Source organism: Perissodus microlepis, chromosome 4 (genome assembly GCF_051167445.1).
Source record: "Perissodus microlepis isolate ML-2025 ecotype Zambia chromosome 4, ASM5116744v1, whole genome shotgun sequence".
Taxonomy (NCBI): Eukaryota; Metazoa; Chordata; class Actinopteri; order Cichliformes; family Cichlidae; genus Perissodus; species Perissodus microlepis.
In genome coordinates this window covers 17,417,498-17,438,122 of record NC_140464.1, presented here as the reverse complement: position 1 = coordinate 17,438,122, position 20,625 = coordinate 17,417,498, and the positions used below count along the sequence as shown (strand labels likewise).

Genomic DNA, 20,625 nt, shown 5'->3' with positions numbered 1-20,625 from the left:
GTCTGATAACACAGAAGTCTTATTATGAGTCAGAGACAAATAAAACACATTCTTATCTGTATATCCGCATAGCCAAAGGTCGCTCATTTAGGAAATTACAAAAGGGGTGCTGAATTTGTAATTAATGTGATGATACAAAGCTAACAAAATGGCATTTTGGGAAGGTATCCACCATGACACTTGTTAAAACACTGTCATGCTGGGGCAACCTGTGGAGGACAAGGGAGCAATATCAAAATGCTACAGACCACAGTAAATAAACCAGTGGTGTGTGGGAAAAAATGTATAAATTATGTTGTATGATGAGAACATTAAATGAAATTTAGGGCAAGAAATTTGCCTTTGGCTCACTATTATGCAGTCATATGCCACATGCACATATATAATAACCTGTAATGTGTTGTGATGACAGGTAAAAATGCAAAATTCACTGTTTATTTTTTAATTCTGTTTTCAAAACTTTTTAATTTGTCTTTATATAGCCTTGTGTTTCCTTGTATTCATTTATTTGTAAAACACTTTGTAATGCCTTGTTATGGACTGATATGTACATTATTGTAAAATGAGAGTAAAGAAAAGGAAGAAACATATTAAAATAAAACAACACATCAATAGCCCATTCTTCAGGTAGGCTACTAATGGACCCTAGGGTAAGTCACTGAATGAATGCAGCCAGATGGATCAATTTAAATGACAGTCCATATAGGCTGTGCATTGATTTTATTCCAATTTAAAAACAAACTACAAACAATTCTATTACTTTCACTGGGATTTTACTGGGAGCCTCCACCTCTGGGATTTTCCACAAATGGGCGTGGAAGGCTTTGTAGTAAAATTTTCCTGGCGCTGTTACTTTAAGACAATTTGGCAGCTCTCAGCCAATCACAACAGCAAAGGGGGAGGGAAAGGAGCGGGTGGGTAGCAACAGTTGCCCTGGTGAGGACGAAGCGCCATAGCCACGGTAGCCCTGGCGACAAGAACCCAGCAACGAGAATCAACAACAACAACAACTGAAACCGCCATAAAAATAAAAGAAGATATTTTGCCAGTGGGAATACACACGTGGAACCAGAGGTGAAGCTCTTAACATGATCTGTAGCATTTTATGTCCTCTAACGCTTCAGCTGAATTCTGCTATTGCTTTTCCCCCCTTGTTGTTTCAGTAGCCATAACAGGCAACTGCCTCCCAGTGTTAGCTGGGGGTTAGCCTGCAAGCTAGCCGTCATTCTGATAACCGGTCGGGCTTTCTAGTGTGCGATAGTTTGTGCCTGCTTGCTGCTCATCTGTGTGACTCTGAATTTCGCCTGCCATGACGACGCAGCCATAGATGCATACCCAAGCAGGCCGTTGTTATGGCGATGTCAAATGCAAAAGGTACAAAATGGCGGTTGTTGTAGAGACCAGTTAGCTTCCTGATCCTGCTATCTCGCTACACAGCTAGCATCAGTGGCTGTCACGACAGGCTCGTGCTTGCCGCCGCTCGCAGCCAACGTCTGTTTGACTATAAACGGACACTCATCTTGTTAACGGTGAATTATGTGCAGTCAGTGATGGGTTTGCACCTTATGTTTGTCTCCGTTAGCTGACTAGACACACATATGGTGCATAAAGCTAACGACAGTCCCCATCCCTTCCAAAATAGAAGGGAGGCCAATTTGGGATAGTAAAATTAATAGAGGGACGTGTTTTGTGTTAGTTTTGAGCAGTTAAATAAATTGAAGGCTGACTAAAATGCCGTTCTGTCTTTTAACGGAAAGTTTAGAAAGCTGTGGCAGGTGGCGGACATTTAATACGTAAGGGGCGTGGCGAAGGAGGGCGTTCTGCAGGTGCTTTCTAGGTTACAGTTCACTTTCACCTCTTTGTTCACTGACGCAGACTCCTAAGTGTACACCTTTACAGGTTCAGATTCGTAACAAGCTCCCTACTATCCAAATGAAAAGAAGAAAACACACATTTTCAGTTACAAATGTTTCTTTCTGCTGTGTTTATTTGACTTGAATTATTGACAGCCAGAAGTTAACTATCTGTGTTATGGTATTAAAAATGTGGATTACGGTGACAGTGTACATGACATAAAGCAAAATAATAGACGGCACTGTAGCGTTAATACAGTTTGGTAAGGGATTTTCCCTAGCTGTTCTACGGGCATGCCTATGTACATCAAAGGCGGTGCGATCACATTACAGGTAATGAGACACCAAAAATGCTTGTTCCCATCAATGCTCCTCCCCCGCATCCCCTCATGAGTTGCACCACTGAGAGGCCCTGGCCACAATAGTACTTTCAGACACCCCCCTCGATCATTCATTTACATCTAGGCGAGAAATGAGCATGTTAAAATATCTGTGTGGTGTATGAGCTGCTTATTACAGGCTAATATTGTTAGAAAAGACGTGATCTAATGCTGAATACTATGATAGAGTTTAACCTCCTACCTTCTGTTTAAATGTTACCTATGCAATTGACAAGTTGGACTCCTTATTCATGATTGTTTACATATTTGTAACCTTTACTGGGACCTATGATGTATATATTTTGGTTGTACTAAATTTTCCTCATTGCCTCTTTTTTTTTTTTAACACAGCATTGTCTACTACAGGGTGGGCCATTTATATGGATACACCATAATAAAATGGGAATGGTTGGTGATATTAAAGTCCTGTTTGTGGCACATTAGTATTTGTGAGGGGGCAAACTCCTCAAGATGGGTGGTGACCATGGTGGCCATTTAGAAGTCGGCCATCTTGGATACAACTTTTGTTTTTTCAATAGGAAGAGGGCCATGTGACACATCAAACTTATTGGTAATGTCACAAGAAAAACAATGGTGTACTTGGTTTCAACGTAACTTTATTCTTTCATGAGTTATTTACAAGTTTCTGACCACTTATAAAATGTGTTCAATGTGCTGCCCATTGTGTTGGATTGTCAATGCAACCCTCTTCTCCCACTCTTCACACACTGATAGCAACACCGCAGGAGAAATGCCAGCACAGGCATCCAGTATCCGTAGTTTCAGGTGCTGCACATCTCGTATCTTCACACCATAGACAATTGCCTTCAGATGACCCCAAAGATAAAAGTCTAAAGGGGTCAGATCGGGAGACCTTGAGGGCCATTCAACTGGCCCACGACGACCAATCCACTTTCCAGGAAACTGTTCATCTAGGAATGCTTGGACCTGGCACCCATAATGTGGTGGTGCACCATCTTGCTGGAAAAACTCAGGGAACGTGCCAGCTTCAGTGCATAAAGAGGGAAACACATCATCATGTAGCAATTTCAAATATCCAGTGGCCTTGAGGTTTCCATTGATGAAGAATGGACCCACTATCGTTGTACCCCATATACCACACCAAACCATCACTTTTGTTGTTCCAACAGTCTTGGAGGGATCCATCCAATGTGGGTTAGTGTCAGACCAATAGCGGTGGTTTTGTTTGTCAACTTCACCATTCACTTAAAAGTTTGCCTCATCACTGAACAAAATCTTCTGCATGAACTGAGGGTCCTGTTGCAATTTTTGTTTTGCCCATTCTGCAAATTCTGTGCACCGATCTGGGTCATCCTCGTTGAGATGCTGCAGTAGCTGGAGTTTGTAAGGGTGCCATTTGTGAGTAGCTAATATCCACCGAAGGGATGTTCGACTAATGCCACTCTCCAGTGACATGCGGCGAGTGCTACGCTGTGGGCTCTTGCTGAATGAAGCTAGGACAGCCACTGATGTTTCTTCATTAGTGACAGTTTTCTTGCGTCTACATTTTGGCAAATCCAACACTGAACCAGTTTCACGAAACTTAGCAAGCAGTTTGCTAACTGTAGCATGGGAGATGGGTGGTCTCGTAGGGTGTCTTGCATTGAAATCTGCTGCAATGACCCGGTTACTGCGTTCACCAGATATCAACACAATTTCGATCCGTTCCTCACGTGTTAACCTCTTCGACATGTCAATGGCTGTGAACAAAGAGAAGCTTGTAAATAACTCATGAAAGAATAAAGTTACGTTGAAACCAAGCACACCATTGTTTTTCTTGTGACACTACCAATAAGTTTGATGTGTCACATGGCCCTCTTCCTATTGAAAAAACAAAAGTTGTATCCAAGATGGCCGACTTCTAAATGGCCACCATGGTCACCACCCATCTTGAGGAGTTTGCCCCCTCACATACAGGGAGTGCAGAATTATTAGGCAAATGAGTATTTTGTCCACATCATCCTCTTCATGCATGTTGTCTTACTCCAAGCTGTATAGGCTCGAAAGCCTACTACCAATTAAGCATATTAGGTGATGTGCATCTCTGTAATGAGAAGGGGTGTGGTCTAATGACATCAACACCCTATATCAGGTGTGCATAATTATTAGGCAACTTCCTTTCCTTTGGCAAAATGGGTCAAAAGAAGGACTTGACAGGCTCAGAAAAGTCAAAAATAGTGAGATATCTTGCAGAGGGATGTAGCAGTCTCAAAATTGCAAAGCTTCTGAAGCGTGATCATCGAACAATCAAGCGTTTCATTCAAAATAGTCAACAGGGTCGCAAGAAGCGTGTGGAAAAACCAAGGCGCAAAATAACTGCCCATGAACTGAGAAAAGTCAAGCGTGCAGCTGCCAAGATGCCACTTGCCACCAGTTTGGCCATATTTCAGAGCTGCAACATCACTGGAGTGCCCAAAAGCACAAGGTGTGCAATACTCAGAGACATGGCCATGGTAAGAAAGGCTGAAAGACGACCACCACTGAACAAGACACACAAGCTGAAACGTCAAGACTGGGCCAAGAAATATCTCAAGACTGATTTTTCTAAGGTTTTATGGACTGATGAAATGAGAGTGAGTCTTGATGGGCCAGATGGATGGGCCCGTGGCTGGATTGGTAAAGGGCGGAGAGCTCCAGTCCGACTCAGACGCCAGCAAGGTGGAGGTGGAGTACTGGTTTGGGCTGGTATCATCAAAGATGACCTTGTGGGGCCTTTTCGGGTTGAGGATGGAGTCAAGCTCAACTCCCAGTCCTACTGCCAGTTTCTGGAAGACACCTTCTTCAGGCAGTGGTACAGGAAGAAGTCTGCATCCTTCAAGAAAAACATGATTTTCATGCAGGACAATGCTCCATCACACGCGTCCAAGTACTCTACAGCGTGGCTGGCAAGAAAGGGTATAAAAGAAGAAAAACTAATGACATGGCCTCCTTGTTCACCTGATCTGAACCCCATTGAGAACCTGTGGTCCGTCATCAAATGTGAGATTTACAAGGAGGGAAAACAGTACACCTCTCTGAACAGTGTCTGGGAGGCTGTGGTTGCTGCTGCACGCAATGTTGATGGTGAACAGATCAAAACACTGACAGAATCCATGGATGGCAGGCTTTTGAGTGTCCTTGCAAAGAAAGGTGGCTATATTGGTCGCTGATTTGTTTTTGTTTTGTTTTTGAATGTCAGAAATGTATATTTGTGAATGTGGAGATGTTATATTGGTTTCACTGGTAAAAATAAATAATTGAAATGGGTATATATTTGTTTTTTGTTAAGTTGCCTAATAATTATGCACAGTAATAGTCACCTGCACACACAGATATCCCCCTAAAATAGCTAAAACTAAAAACAAACTAAAAACTACTTCCAAAAACATTCAGCTTTGATATTAATGAGTTTTTTGGGTTCATTGAGAACATGGTTGTTGTTCAATAATAAAATTATTCCTCAAAAATACAACTTGCCTAATAATTCTGCACTCCCTGTATACTAATGTGCCACAAACAGGACTTTAATATCACCAACCATTCCCATTTGATTATGATGTATCCATATAAATGGCCCACCCTGTAGTTTGAAAACAAACAGCTTAGTTTGAAAATGTGTAACTTGTTGTCTTGTTTTCTTTTTTCCCCAGCCTGATTCCCTGCTCTTGTAATGGCCACTACAGGCTACGTAGGTGAGATCCAGCCAGCGGCCCAAACTCAGGGGACTGCTGTCACTGTGACAACGGGTCAACCTGATGCCAGCTCCACCCCTGTAACTGCCCCACAATTTTTGGCTGAGATTCAGACTACTGTGGCTGCTCCCACTGTAGTCACACCCACAGGCCAAACTACTCCCACAGAGCAAGCCGCTTCCATCACCACCCAGAAGCCCGCTGCTAGTCAGACCCAGTCCACAGTGCAAGCCCAGCCAGCTCAGACGCAGTATGTGACTGCAGAGATCCAGGGCTCCCCCACGCAGTCAGGAAATGCTCAGAGCACTCCACAGTACATCGTTGTTACCGTCACAGGTAAAGGCTTTCTGCACTAACAGTGCATGTGATCCCAATTAAATATTATATTCATAACACAAGTGTCCTAGAAGTTCCTTGCTTCAGACTGTGTAAACATGTCTCTATCTGCCACCCCTCAGTCATATAACACATCACAAATAAAGATCTGTTGGCGCAAGGCCTGAAGTTAACCAGTCAGAGGTGTTTCACAATGGATGATGAGAATTTATCTTAAGGGGTTTTTCAGACTCATCATTTTATTTGACAAAGCAGATTTGATTTATAGGGACAAAATCAAAAAGGGTGAGGCGTGGAGTTTAATGCACAGGTTCTAGGAGTGGAAGGTAAGTAAACTAGTAATTAGCTGCAGCAGAAATACCTGATTTTGCCTGACTTATTGAATTCGACTTGTACAGTCAAGTATTTGTAAAGGCTCAGGCAGACAAAAACGCTCGGCTCACATACCGGATAATCCCAGTTTGGTATAAGGGTGTGTGGCGAATGAAGTAAAACTGTGCTACAGTCACAGGCTTATCCTCTGTGGTCAATTTTAATTGTGTCTTTAAAAGATGTTATTTTTTTTATTCCTATTAGTTTTCATAAATGTTTTTCAAGCATAAAATTGACAAATAATTAAGTGCAAATGTTTTTTTTTAGGTGGGGAGATTTTTGATTTGTGCATACTTTTATGTGTTTAAAGACATGATTTTATCTGCTTTATTACACCATTAGTGTTACCACTTTATTATTAATCAGCTGTAGCAAGAGATGAGAGGCAGTGTATGATCAGCTTAATGAAGTAGAAATAATATCACTAATTTGTGCAGGTACTAAGATACCCTCTTTATCTTTCAGAGGGTTCCCTTCACTCGAATGACAGTGTGTCAGACTCCAGTCCACCTCCAGCTGTGGTGCAGACTGGAGTCCCCACACAAGTTGTTCAGCAGGTGCAGACAGCTCAGCAGGTAAAATTTGCACACATACATGGTTATGTCCGGTTATGTTATGTTATGTTATGTTGTTTTCTTTGCTCTTGAATCTTCTCTTCATCTCAATAGAGGTCAGTGGTGCAGGCCACCTCCCAGATTGCCAAAACTGAGCCAGGCACACAGCTCAGCGTCACCAGTCTACAGCCTGTCCACATCACCCAGGAGGTAAGCCAAACTCCCAGTGGAGTTTGTCAGTGGTGATGGCATATACGCGATGTCTGAAAATAACTTATGCTTTCACTAACCAGTGTGTAAATGCGAGCTAGTCATCACAGCTTCACTTCACTAAATGTGTGATCAATATGACTTGTGATGCGTACAAAACTTTGCAGCTTCCTTGTGTTTTGGCTCAGTATTAGTCAGCTCATTGTTTCTGTGGTCAAATCTGCAACCTTTCAGCTTCCCCTTAGCACGGAGGTGACCGGTTTAGTCAGGGATAGGAAACTAGAAGATTGGCAGCTGCGTCATGAGGCAGAGGAGTCACTCTGCCTTCCCTGGGTGTCAGCAGACTGCGTAAACGGCTGCTGCTGCAAACTCGTCTACCTCCCCTTGGATGAGTATTGGCAGCCACTGTGCATGCTCTCTGTGCATGCTGAGAGAGAGATAGGCCACCCTGCCATCCTCAGCTCAGGTCCCAATCAGCCACCTCTGCACACAGCAACCGCCGCTTTCCAAGTAGGTCAGGGACACGAGGGAATCTGCTGCTACAAAGATGAGTGGACAGAGAAGCTGTCAGTATAAGAAATGTTTGTAGTGCAAAAACAAGGCCGGACATGAAAGATATTAAGATTCTAAAGGATGAAAGAGTTGATGTGGTTCAACAAGATGGCTGAGGATTTATTGGATTTTGGTGTGTCTGTGTGTGTGTGTGTCTGTGTGTGTGTGTGTGTGTGTGTCTGTGTGTGTGTGTCTGTGTGTGTGCGCGCTCACTCCTTAGGTCCAGCAGCAGCTCACATCAGTGCCAGTGCAACATGTGTACACCAATCAAGTGCAGTATGTTGAAGGAGAAGACAACAACTACACCACCAGCACCATGTTAGAATGAACCTCATTTTCTAACACTTGTCCACACAGAATTATTGTTTTCTTTGTCTTGCTTCTTTCTTCGGCTGCTTGGTTTTGTAACCCATCTTTGCATGTCTCTCATCCAGTCGCTCCGGCACCTTCCCTTACACCGACACCCCTTTGTACACCCAGACCACCGCCGCTCCATATTACGAAGGTCAGCCGACTTCCGGCACCCAGGCCTCCACGCCCGGCACACCTCTGACTGTGTCCGTGACAGCCGGCACCACAGCGGGCGTCTCGATGTTCGTGGCCCAGCCTACCACTGCAGCGGGGGGAGGGGCCACAGTGGTGACGGCAGGCGGCACGACCAACGGGGCCGGAGAAGGGGCAGGGACCAACGGCGGCGCGGCAGGCAGTTATGTGATCCAGGGGGGTTACATGCTGGGCAGCGGCGGCAGCAGCAGCAGCAGCAGCGGGTCGGCAGCTGGCAACAGTCAGAACTACTCACACACCGCCCGCGCCTCTCCGGCCACTGTGAGTATTACAGAGGGCGAGGAGAGTAGCGTGCCGTCGGCAGACAAGAAGGTATGCAGAGGCGCCAAGCGCAGGAATTTCTTCTCGTTCTGTCCTCATCCACACAACCCCCCCTTTTGGTGGCGCACACTGATGACGTCATAGTTTGAGTTTTGTCAAAGTGGAAAACACAAGTGAACAATTTGGAGATTAGGAGCAAAAAAATGTTAGCTGAAATTTTATTTATTTTTTTTATTTTTTTTTTGCTTTAACTGTGATTTCCTCAAAGAAAACAAAACCATGACCTCATCATTTTCATACCATTGCAGTGCATGTAATGAGGGGCATTTTTAATTTGCCTGAAATGCCTTGACACTATACTGTTCATCTCAAATTCATCATATTGAACCCCCATACAATGGCCATAACCAAAACATATCTGGCCGGCATCCCATCAGTACTCCAGGTCATTGATTCATTGCATACCAAAGTTGTATGCCACGGCACGCAAACAGATGTATTTGTGTTTTCATTCCTGAATGACAGACGGACTGTAAATACGAATGGATTTGCGTTTGTATAATACAAATACTAGAGAAATCTGTGTGTGTGTGTGTGTGCGTTTGTGTGCATGTCATGTACATGTATCTGTTCAAAGGTGTGATATGTGTGCTAATAGTTGTGCATTTATCTGTTGCGCTATGTTTTTCTGTATATCTGTATATACTGGCTTTGCTAACTGCACCAGCTATTTTCTTTGTTTCGTTGCCTGTGTGTCAGGTACAGTGGTTGCTGGACAACTATGAGACAGCTGAAGGAGTGAGTCTGCCCCGTTCCACCCTTTACTGCCATTACTTGCTGCACTGCCAGGAGCAGAAGCTAGAACCTGTTAATGCTGCGTCATTCGGGAAACTCATAAGATCTGTGTTCATGGGGCTACGCACACGGCGTCTGGGCACTCGGTAAGCTGTGTAGTCACCCAAACTCAGGTCTCATAGGGTAAAAAATATATATGCAACCCATTTATATCCATTAGTAAAGAGAGAGGTGAAGAAGACAGGACAGACAGGGTCGAGTGGGTGGAGACAAATGTTAAGGGTTTGTGGAGGAAAATGTTTACAAGTTGGTAGAGGGAACTTCTATGATTTATGGCTTTGAGATGGTGATGCTGACAAAAAGACAGGAGGCAGAGTTGCTAGGATTTTCATTGATAGTGACCAAGAGGGACAACTTAAGTTGAGTGGTTTTGAAAGTTAGAAAGGCAAGGCTAAGATGGTCTGAACATCTGCAGAGGACGGATAGTGAATATATTGAACAAAAGATGTTGAAGATGGAGCTGCTAGGCAGGAGGAGAAGAGGAAGACCACAGAGGAGAGATCAGGCAAACACATCACACATTCCACTGTGGCCTTTTCTGCTGCAGTGATGCATGTCAGGAGCACAAACCCTGTAGTCCTCCGTTCATTTCACCAGACACCAGTAGTCTCCATGTAACTGACGTGCGTAATGCTATGCATGCACACACCAATCAGGCATAAGATTTGAATACTGACAGGTAAAGTGAAATCACTGATTGTCTCTTCACCGTGGCACCTGTTAGTGGGTGAGATATATCAGGAAGCAAGTGAACATTTTGTCTTCAAAGTTGATGTGCTAAAAGCAAGAAGCAAAAGCATTTCCCTGAGTGTGAAAGGGCCAAACTGTAATGGCTAGAAAACTGGGTTGGAGCTGGGTTGTTATCAGTCTCCAGTGGTAAGCATCTATCAAAAGTGGTCCAAGGAAGGAACAATAGTGAACCACTGTTATGATGACAGTATCATGGGCGGCCAAGGCTGATCCTTGTGGTTCGATGCAGCCACGGTACCGTTCCTGTAGCTTAATCCTGGTTCTGATGGAAAGGTGTCAGAATGCACTGTGCATCACAGCTCGATGTGTGTGGGGCTGCATAGCCACAGTACACCCTCTCTAGAAACAGTACTCCCTGATGGCTGTGGACTCTTTCAGCAGAATAACATGTTCTGGTTGGTTTGAAGTTTGAGGAGCACAGCAACAATTTTGAGATGTTGACTTGGCCTCCCAATTCCCAAGAATTTGGATTGTGCTAGTTAAACAAGTGCGTGGAGGCCGCACCTCGCAACTTACAGGACTTAAAGGATCTGTTGCTAACCTCTTGGTGCCAAATACCACAGCACACCTTCAGGGCTCTAGTGGAGCCCAAGCCTCGACATATCAGGGCTGTTTTAGCAGAAAACGGGGGACCAACACAATATTAGGCAGGTAGTCATATGTTATGCTTGATTGGTGTACCTTAAATTAGTTTCCAGCAGAATGCAGTTTTTTGTGTTGTTTTGTTTTAATTTTTCTAGGAACATCTATAAAGCTCTCTGGAGCATTGGAAAATGTTTGCCTTGTGTAGGAAGACATGTGGGTAGCGATGAAGACAGACAGCATGTGTGTGGGAGAGTGAGTGAGTGAGTGAGTGAGCTAGTGAAATGACTTTTTAAAAGTATTTAGTGCTATGGGTGCAAATACTTTGTGTTTTATGAAATTCTAATTCAGTGTATAGTAAGACTATACATGTGGCTTGTATGGAGTTAACATACATTTAAGCAGACAGCATAAACACTATGCTCTCTATAGAGTTAGGCTCTTTTAAAAATAAAAGTCAAACCGCATTTGTCTTCCTGTTAGGGGTAATTCTAAATACCACTATTATGGGCTGAGAATCAAAGCGGGCTCTTCTCTTCTCCGGCTGATGGAAGACCAACAACACCTGGCTATGAGGCAACAGCCGTTCTCACAGAAACAGAGGTATCCACAGAAATGTTTACACATTCAAACGCGTCTTCTCTATCATTACACAGTTGACCTTTTTTCTACCTCATACGGTTTTTGCCACCGGCTCCTGTTTTTTCTCCATCTCTCACACCACGTCTTCCATTCTTCTCGCGGCTCTGGGCATCTGCTGCTCTTATTATAAGACTGAATTACAATTTCATTTCACTTCATTATTTATCACCTTTGTCTAGAAATGAATGCCTGATGTGCTTTTTCGCTCCCTACCTATCAGGTTGAAGCCTGTTCATAAAGTGGAAGGAATGACCAATGGAACGGCAGCAGGAGCAGGTCAGCAGCAGCAACAGCAGCAGGGATCGGGCCACGTGGATATCAGCACCCAGGTTCAGCAGTACCAACAGTTCCTTGGTGAGCTTAGTAAACGATGAACACACTTGTTAGTGAGTGCTGCTTTTTTTTTAAATGTTAATTTGGTTGAGTCACAAGAGTGAGCAAGCAAAATATTCTTGTAAGCTCTCAGGGCTTGTTGTGAGGACCTTGCATTACATTACGTGGTTGTTTAGAGTGGATGGGCTGTGCCTGACACAGCACCAGTCTTTGAAATTGCTTTTCCCTGTGAAGTAAATTGTTAATTTGGCCTGACAAAGTGTGTCTCCTCATCTTTAGGTTTTAGGCTTTTTGGGAAGACTTCATTTTTATTAGCAGCAAGGACCTCCATGCCCTGTTAACAGACTGTCAAATCCAGTAACAGAATCTGCTGTAACAGTTTATTACAAGTATATAAGGCATGGTTTCCTATTTATGTAAGCATATAGCACACAGGCCTATACTTATGCTGCTGTGTTTACTACGTTTGAATTGCGTAGTTCCTTTGTTTGATAGCATGATGGGATTTTTACACCTGATATATGTTTAACATTTCTATATGCTGCTGTGCTGGCGGTGCAGTGGTTAACACTCAGAGCCTCACAGCAAGGAGGTTCAATTTCATCACCAGGACAGGATCTTTCTGTGTGGAGTTTGCAGGTTGTCCCCGTGTTTGTCTAAATTGCCCATAGGTGTGAACGTGAGTGCAAATGGTTGTCTATGTCTATGGTTGTCTATGTCTATGTCTATGTGTTAGCCCTGCAACACACGAGCGACCTGTCCATGGTGTACTCCACCTCTTGCCCTAAGACAGCTGGAATAGCCCCCCCCCCCCCCCCCCCCCCCCTTTCAACCCTGAATTGGATAAGCAGAAGAGAATGGACAGATGGCTATTTCTATATGTGTAAGGCAGCATGGTAGTTAGCACTGTTGCCTCACAGCAAAAAGGTCCTGGGTTTGAATCTAGCATATTTGGTTGTGGCCTTTCTTTGTGGAGTCTGAATGTTCTCCCCGTGTTTGCATGGGTTCTCTCGGGTACTCTGGCTTCCTCCCGCAGTCCAAACACATGCATGATTCTAAATTAGCCATAGGTGTGAATGTGAGTTTAAATGGTTGTCTCTTTGTGTGTTTGCCCTGTGAAAGACTGGCAATATGTCCAGGTTTGTTCGAGACATACCTGCTTATCCAATTCAAGACCCTGAATTGGATAAGCAGATGGAAATGGATGGACGGATTATATGTTTTTAATCTGAACATAATGTAAAAAGACAATCTCATTACCAACATTTAAATGCCACATCCCTCCTACTATGAGCTAAACCAGAACAGGCATGTCCATCTAAGCACATTTAGTGGCATTCACATAAATGTTGATTACCCTGTGCAGTTAATGGGATTTCTCTCTGAGTATCCACTGCTCCTTTGTCCTGTGTCCAGATGCATCCAGAGCTCTCCCAGAGTTCCCAGAGATTGATCTCCAGGGGAAGTCTCTGCCAGAGGGCATTGAGCTGGAGCACATAAAGAGCTTTCAGCTGCTGTACAGAGAACATTGTGAGGTAACCGAAATTGGAACCCACTGACTATTTACTGAAGTTTTTCCTTTGTGTGTAGTTCCTTTCTGTGAATCACTGGAGGACTACTTTAAATGAAATTACACCAATTATAACCTTTTAGTGGGAAAAAACAACTGTAATTTGATCAAAATGTCAAGTTCTTACAGATGTAGTGGTGAAGATGAGTTTTAAGGTTAGGAAGACCACATTGAAAGAAAAATGCAGAATGTTGTTTTCCTCTCCTTTGTTCCTCCAGTTGCCCCACTACCCCCACCCCAATAATCTATTTGTCCTCAGTCTTCAATTCTTAGATGTATGGATTCTTTTCTTTCCGTTCTTTCAGGCTATTCTCGATGTGATGGTTAACCTGCAGTTTACCCTAGTGGAGACTCTGTGGAAGACCTTCTGGAGGTTCAGCCAAAGTCAGGCCGGAGATGCCACGTTGGCCGTGTGAGTGATTGTACTCCACAGGCAGGCATTCATTCAAGATCCAGATTGTGTCCTAAGATAGTAAAAACATTTGTCTGTTGCCGTAGCATTACTATTTCCATACAAACTGTGTGTGCGTGTGTGTGCGCCTCGGCAGTCACGATGAGTCAGAGAAGCGTCTCCCTAAGTCCTGCCTGGTGTTGCTGTGCAAGTATGAGCCAGTGCTGCGCTGGAGCCGCGACTGTGACAACAGCCTCTACCAGGGCCTGGTGGAAATCCTCATCCCTGATGTCCTCAGACCCATCCCCAGTAAGGCTCTATAGGAAGACTGATTATGTAGTGAACCATGTAAGCATGCTTATCCGTGCCTACAGAGTGTGTTTATACAAATAAAGAGCTATTCCTAAAACTCAGTGCCAATTTAAAGTTGTTGAAATGAGCCAACTAGGGAGCAAAGATCCTCCTGACAGCCTTTTGGATGTGTAGTGAAAGAATACACTGTTTTCCATCACGTGTACCCATTGCGCTGCCCTTACTGGCAGCTACACTTATTTCTTCTGGTTTCGGTTATAGTTTTAGTCAGGGTTTAACTTTTAAGACCTTGACCAGTTCCCTTTTGAATATTCGTCATTTTCTTTCCCATCACAATGCTGCCAGAGAAAAAAATGTTCCACATCCACATAACGTGGACACAAGTCTGGTTATTCAGTTGTAATGCCAAAAAGAAAATAAATAAAAATTTAAAAATCTTTGACCAGCAGAAACTTGGCTAATTGTCTAGACATTAGCTAATCGTTTTCCCACTCTAGCAGTGACAGACCCATTTCTGCCCACAGGTGCCTTAACTCAAGCCATTCGCAACTTTGCCAAGAGCCTGGAGAGCTGGCTGACCAATGCCATGATGAACATCCCTGAGGAAATGGTCCGCATCAAGGTAAAGCCCTCCATTATTAGCTTGGCACTGATGGAACCGCTTGTTTTCTGAGCCATGGAGCAAACAGTCTTTTCAGGCATGAGAAAAACATCGCCTTATTGTGTGGGACTCTAAGCTCAGACATTATTAGATTTTTGTGAGCAGGAGCTAGAGTTGAATTTATATAAAAGCTCTGCGGTGCAGCTTTTGTGAAGAAGGGAAAAAAGAGGTTCCATTAAAAAGTAAATAAATGACAGCAGATGTGAGCAGCTATCACAGAGAACATCTGTTATATACGGATATTTGTGAAAATATTGATATGCATCTTTTTCTGACCCGTCGTCTTCCTCCTCTCTCAGGTCACATCAGCCAATGCTTTTGCTCAGACCCTGCGCCGCTACACCAGTCTGAACCACCTGGCCCAGGCAGCCCGTGCTGTCCTCCAGAACACGGCTCAGATCAATCAGATGCTGTCCGACCTCAACCGCGTCGACTTTGCCAACGTCCAGGTCGGTTCAGTGTCTAGCAGCATTCTCATTAAATCGCGCTGATGACATTGTCAGTGGTTGAATGCCGCTTTGGTTTTGCAGCTGACTCTGTAGCTTGTGGTTACACTGAGGTTTCATGTGTTATTTGTTTATCCAGCTTCCGTCATAGTGTCTCTTTTTTATTTTACTGTTCAGGAAGCTCACTTGCTTTTTCTAAGAAACTGCTTCTTCCGCCTGATTATATGTTCAGATACTGAACAGTAAATTTAGTACTAGTGCGTAGTTTAAGCTCCATCATCTGCTGCTGTTTATAAATATAAGATCATCCAGCCTCTTTTACTGGTGCAGATGTGACTGCCCTATAATGACACTTTGCCTTTTTCTCCCTGTTTGTGCTTTTGTAGGAGCAGGCTTCATGGGTGTGCCGGTGCGAAGACCGTGTGGTCCAGCGGCTCGAGCAGGACTTCAAGCTGACCCTCCAGCAGCAGAACTCACTGGAGCAGTGGGCCGCGTGGCTCGACGGTGTGGTCTCCCAGGTCCTAAAGCCCTACCAACACAGCCCTGCTTTCCCTAAAGCCGCCAAGCTCTTTTTGCTCAAGTGGTCCTTTTACAGGTGGGGAGCAGTCAGAAAGAATGAATTCCAAGTTCTGCCTCTCCTGACCTTTTCCGAGTCCATTTTTATTTGTGTTGATAGATTTGATTTGGTTGGATCTTTATTCTCCTCTTTTCAGCTAAATGTCTGGTACAAATGATGAAGGAGGAGGGTACGAGTGCACAATAGCCAGTAATTTAGAGCTGAAGTATACAGGGCTAAAATGGCCTTTGTCAGTTTGCATTATTTTTTGTGATGTTGTATTCAGTTTGAGCTGCAGGCTTTAGTCCTGAAGTTAAAACAAACCTAGTCTGTACTCTGTTAAGTAATTGCTAACTGTAATAATCACAAGATAATCATCAAAACTGTCCAAATTTTTTTTATCTTAAATGACTGGATTTTTTTTAATTAACAAAACAAGAGAGTAGTTTAAAAAGTGATAACCAAGACAAGGACATAGAATACTTACAATAACAACACAAACTAGAAAACAATCACTAGGATAGTAGAGATAAAAGGACGAGTGTAGTACTCATAATAACCATATTCCTAAATAAATGATAACAGTAACAATAATCCTCATCCACCTCTATGCTGTAATCATAAGTATGCATCCATATACCTTCCTATGCACATATGCCATAGTGATAAAAAAAAAAAAGCAAGGATATGCATATATATATATGTGTGTGTGTGTGTGTGTGCACAGGACCCTCAAGCTCCTAGGCCTCTGGTAGAGACATGAGCTTGAAGGATAAAGATAAAGAAGGATAAAGGGCGAGTGGGGAATTTAATTTATTTATTTATATAAATATATATAAAACCAAGCTCATCCCATAAGCAGGGTCTTAGTCAAGCAGGTCATTACAAGTCAGTTGCCATTCATTTGCCTCCTTTGGAGACTAGATGGAAATCCGAAGGCTCTGAATCGCGCTCAGACCTGTCTGGAATAAATAGCAGAGCTAAAATTTAAAATCCACACCTCTCCACATCACACAGCTTTATTGAAGGAACTTATCGAATACTCAAATTGAGTAAATAAGTTGCGATTAGTGAGAAATCACCGACTCGACTCGTGGTGTCAACCTTGTCCCAGTAAAGCAATGAGAGAGAGAAAAAAAGCAGTTTCTGTTTGTAAGTTAGAGAAGTGGTACATGTGTGAAGAGTGGCTTGTTTCCCATTTCTGTTCCTCAGTTCCATGGTAATCAGAGACCTCACCCTGCGGAGTGCCGCCAGCTTCGGATCCTTTCACCTGATTCGTCTGCTATACGACGAGTACATGTACTACCTTATCGAGCACAGAGTGGCCCAGGCTAAAGGAGAGACCCCCATTGCTGTTATGGGAGAGGTATCAATATACACGGATCCAGAAATGCACATACATTCATATAATAGTGTAAGCTACATTTACACCACTAACCAAATCCCCTCTTGCCATTAGTTTGCCAGCTTAGGCCGAGGTCTGAACCAGCTGGATCCGGATAAAGGTCTGCACTGATTCTGCTGTAGCTCGTCTTAACTGACACCTGTGCTCTAAGCTTTGCTGGTAACCATCTCTGTTATGCTGTCTGTTGTAGAAGAGGAAGAAGAAGAGGAGGAGGAGAGTGATGAAGAAGGTCAGGAGCTGTCCCTTCCCTCAGACGGGGCCGTGCTCGGAGAGGAGTCTCTGGAGCCGCCTGCCAAGCTGGCCAGAACTGACCAGAGAGTTCTCTTCGCCACCGGGTCAGCTGACAACTAGCCGCAGTGTAAATGACATGTGCCGATCTCACAGACACACACGCCGATGTACAAAGAACAGTAATTTATACCCCTTGACACCTGTATATAGAGCTTGTTGAGGTGTGCCCGCGTGCACTCTCGCTGCATATGGTTCTGTTTGCGTGCAGTGCTCAGGCACACACAATCAAAACACACTCAAGTCAGTAACTGCTGCTGCCCGGATGGCACAACCGCCTGTCGCCACCATTGATTACTCCCACAGTCAGTGGCGTTTTGTAACAGGACGTGGCTTCAGAAACCCGGGGTCTCTTGATGCAGAGAGGACCTTCAGTTGTATGAATCTGTAAAAACAAAACAAACTAAAGCCAGGCACTTCTTTTCGTTTATCTCCTCATCGCGCCGCAGCCTCGCTGTTTTTCCCTCTCATTGCTGTAAAACGAATGCTCGCCCTCCCACCACTGTCACTGCCGTATCAAAGTGGTCTTTAAAAGGTACTGCGGGGTTTGTGTGTGGAGCGGACCGTAAGCGGTGTTTGAATTCAGTCACTACATCATTTACCGCTTTGTGGGAGCGTAGGGTTTTTTTGTTGTTGTTGCTTTTTTTTTTTTTAAAGACAGCAGGCGACTTTTTTGTGTGTGTCAGCTTGTACGAGCACTGTGGTCACACCGCTCTGCTGTTATTTGTAGAGGCCAAGTGAACACGCGTTTTTACCCGGTCGTATGTGTCTGTTTGCGTGACTCATGCCGAGTGGTGACTGTTGTGTAGATATTTTCTAGAGCATTCATGGTTTGATTTTATTTATTTATTTTTTTTGATGGCGTGTGCAGATTTCCTGTGTGATTCACCTGTTAAAAGAAAAAAAAGAAAAAAGAAAAGCTCTCGTGTTCTCGGAGTGCCTACCTCAGCTGCCACAAACACTTGTAAAGATGAAGCTCCAGCTGTGAAGTAGGAACTCCTGTTAGTTGCTGCAAGAAAAAAATTCTCTTTTTTTTCCTTTTTTTAAAACAAGAACATCTGGTTCCCACGAGAGAGAGAGAAGTGCCGTACGTGTACCATAGTTTATGTTTAAGTTTATGTTTCAATCCTATCCACCCATTAAGTTCCTCTGTGCCCTCATTTGCCCTTGACTCGTTATGTTTTTGCCTTATTTCATTCTGTTTCTGTTTTTTTCCCCCCACATTTGTGTGTTTCTGGGTGCCAAACCGGTTTGCTTTGATCCTCGCTGATTTTCTTTCTTTCTTTCTTTTGTTTTTTTAAGAACTGTGCCTGAGTAAGAACGGTGATATACTTATATTCTACTGTATATTTATCCACTATTTTGAATTTCGTTGTCACTAAGTGAACCTCTTGTGCAGTGTACGGTGCTGTGTTGTCACACATTGTAAGCGACCCTCGTGTGCATTATTGATTTGTGATTGTACGTTCGGTTATCGATCCTCTTTCATATCTGATGACTTTTCCACTCACAGGCTAAGTAAGGCCCTGCCTCTTTGCACATGTTGACTTTATTGTCTAAAAGTTTTTTTGTTTGTTTTTTCCCCCCTCACTTTCTTCGAGGTTTTTTTTTTTTTTTTTTTTTTTTTAAAACGGTGAGATGGAGGCGTCAGATTTCATGCAAATGTCTCTCACCCCTCGGTGAGATTCAGAGAAATCGACCGAGGTGAGAGATCTGCTCAGTCCTCCACCACCGCTCATCTCATTCCCCTCGTCTCACTGTGTTTTTTTTCTCACTCTCACGCCCGATGGCTTTGTTTTGCTTCTAAAACACTGTTCATGGAGATCAGTTGTCATATTCCTTTTTCATTTCTGTCAATACTGTCTATAAATAGCGGTGCGTGTTTTTTCACAGGCATTGCCAGCCTCAAACCAGCACATCATCCTTTATACGAAGTCTAGCGCTACAACAGCTGAGTACATATCACTCCAGTCTTTTAATGATCTACAGCGTGCAGAATGGCCATTGTTTACCCACTAAAAAAGGAAAAAAAATGTTCGTCATTTTTATAGTGCGTTGTTTCTTATGTACAAAACAAAATGAGAAAAAAAAAAGATGTTCAGTGGCAGTGTTTTTTGAATTTTGGTCTGCTCTAAGTATGACTGTGCCTTTGGAGGTGGTAGAATGCAATTCAGATGTTTTTAATTTTAAAGATATAAATTAAAGAATTTTTAAAATTACACCGGATATCTCTCATGGGTTTCTGAGTCTGATTTTATCATCTCTGTAGTCATTACCAGTGTAAGGGCGGGGTTACTGTCTGAAAAACAGTCACATTCTTATTAAATTTGACACCCTTGGCTGAAAAAAAACCCAAGACCGTGACTTCCTGGGCCACGCTCACATGAACACACTCATCTGTTACCACTTCTGCTGCTGTATAAATAAGACACTGGAACAGGAAACGCAGAATACCTGAAACTCAAAAGTCAGCCTGCTTTAAGCAGAGCAGAAACGGATCAATTGTGCTGGCAACTTTTGACAGCTGGTAACCTGAGCGTGTTCACTGAGAACAGCAGAGGTGGAAGAATCAGAGGTACAGAGCAGAGAAAGATGTTATTGGTGCAGTGTTTCTGCATGTGCAAGGTCCCATGGTACACACAGGATTTTAAAGTTTTGCAATAAATAGCTGAGCAATATTCAGATAAAAGCAGAAAAGCGCAAGTAAATGACTGCAAAGTGTCATAAAGTGTCAAAGTACCATGAGTGGCCACACCTAATGAGGCTCAGAGACACACAAACATGCAATTTATGTCAAGAGTATCACGTCAGCTAACAGTGACCCCCAGTGGTGTTTTCCCTCAAGTGCTCTTTTATGGCTGGCAACAGCAGAGCATGTATTATATACTCTGCAGCCACTTCATGAGTTACACCTTGCTAGTACTGGTTTGGAGCCACTATTGCTTTTTGAGCTGCCTTAATTCAACAAGGTGTTATAAACATTCCTCGCAGATGTTGGTCCATACTGACATGATAGCATCACACAGTTGCTGAAAATTTGTCAGCTGTACATCCATGAAT

General features: G+C 43.5%; 1 protein-coding gene across 6 annotated transcripts; it reads left to right on the top strand.

Annotated features, from left to right (window-relative positions):
- Positions 1-904: 904 nt before the first annotated feature.
- Positions 905-19,784, top strand: rfx1a (regulatory factor X, 1a (influences HLA class II expression)). Of its 6 annotated transcripts, XM_084926202.1 has the most exons (19): positions 905-1,074; positions 5,884-6,261; positions 7,099-7,208; positions 7,302-7,397; positions 7,632-7,907; positions 8,170-8,267; positions 8,384-8,825; positions 9,534-9,715; positions 11,445-11,564; positions 11,824-11,957; positions 13,353-13,471; positions 13,812-13,918; positions 14,055-14,206; positions 14,734-14,831; positions 15,170-15,319; positions 15,703-15,911; positions 17,085-17,238; positions 17,332-17,377; positions 17,468-19,784. In XM_084926202.1, exons 2-19 carry the CDS (start codon positions 5,904-5,906, stop codon positions 17,626-17,628), a joined length of 3,012 nt encoding a protein of 1,003 aa, XP_084782328.1. In that variant the 5' UTR covers positions 905-1,074; positions 5,884-5,903; the 3' UTR covers positions 17,629-19,784. The 6 variants fall into 6 exon arrangements, with proteins under 6 accessions (XP_084782328.1, XP_084782327.1, XP_084782326.1 ...); XM_084926201.1 differs by lacking the exon at positions 7,632-7,907 and having other exon boundaries at positions 906-1,074; positions 8,384-8,774; positions 9,540-9,715; XM_084926200.1 differs by lacking the exon at positions 7,632-7,907 and having other exon boundaries at positions 906-1,074; positions 8,384-8,774.
- The last annotated feature ends 841 nt before the right edge of the window (positions 19,785-20,625 follow it).

Excerpts from the sequence above, each read along its gene's own strand:
- rfx1a (XM_084926202.1), top strand. The coding sequence starts at position 5,904 with ATGGCCACTACAGGCTACGTAGGTGAGATCCAGCCAGCGGCCCAAACT. Across the intron at positions 8,268-8,383 it reads AACTACACCACCAGCACCAT|TCGCTCCGGCACCTTCCCTT; the intron begins GTTAGAATGAAC and ends TCTCTCATCCAG. Across the intron at positions 15,320-15,702 it reads TCGACTTTGCCAACGTCCAG|GAGCAGGCTTCATGGGTGTG; the intron begins GTCGGTTCAGTG and ends GTGCTTTTGTAG.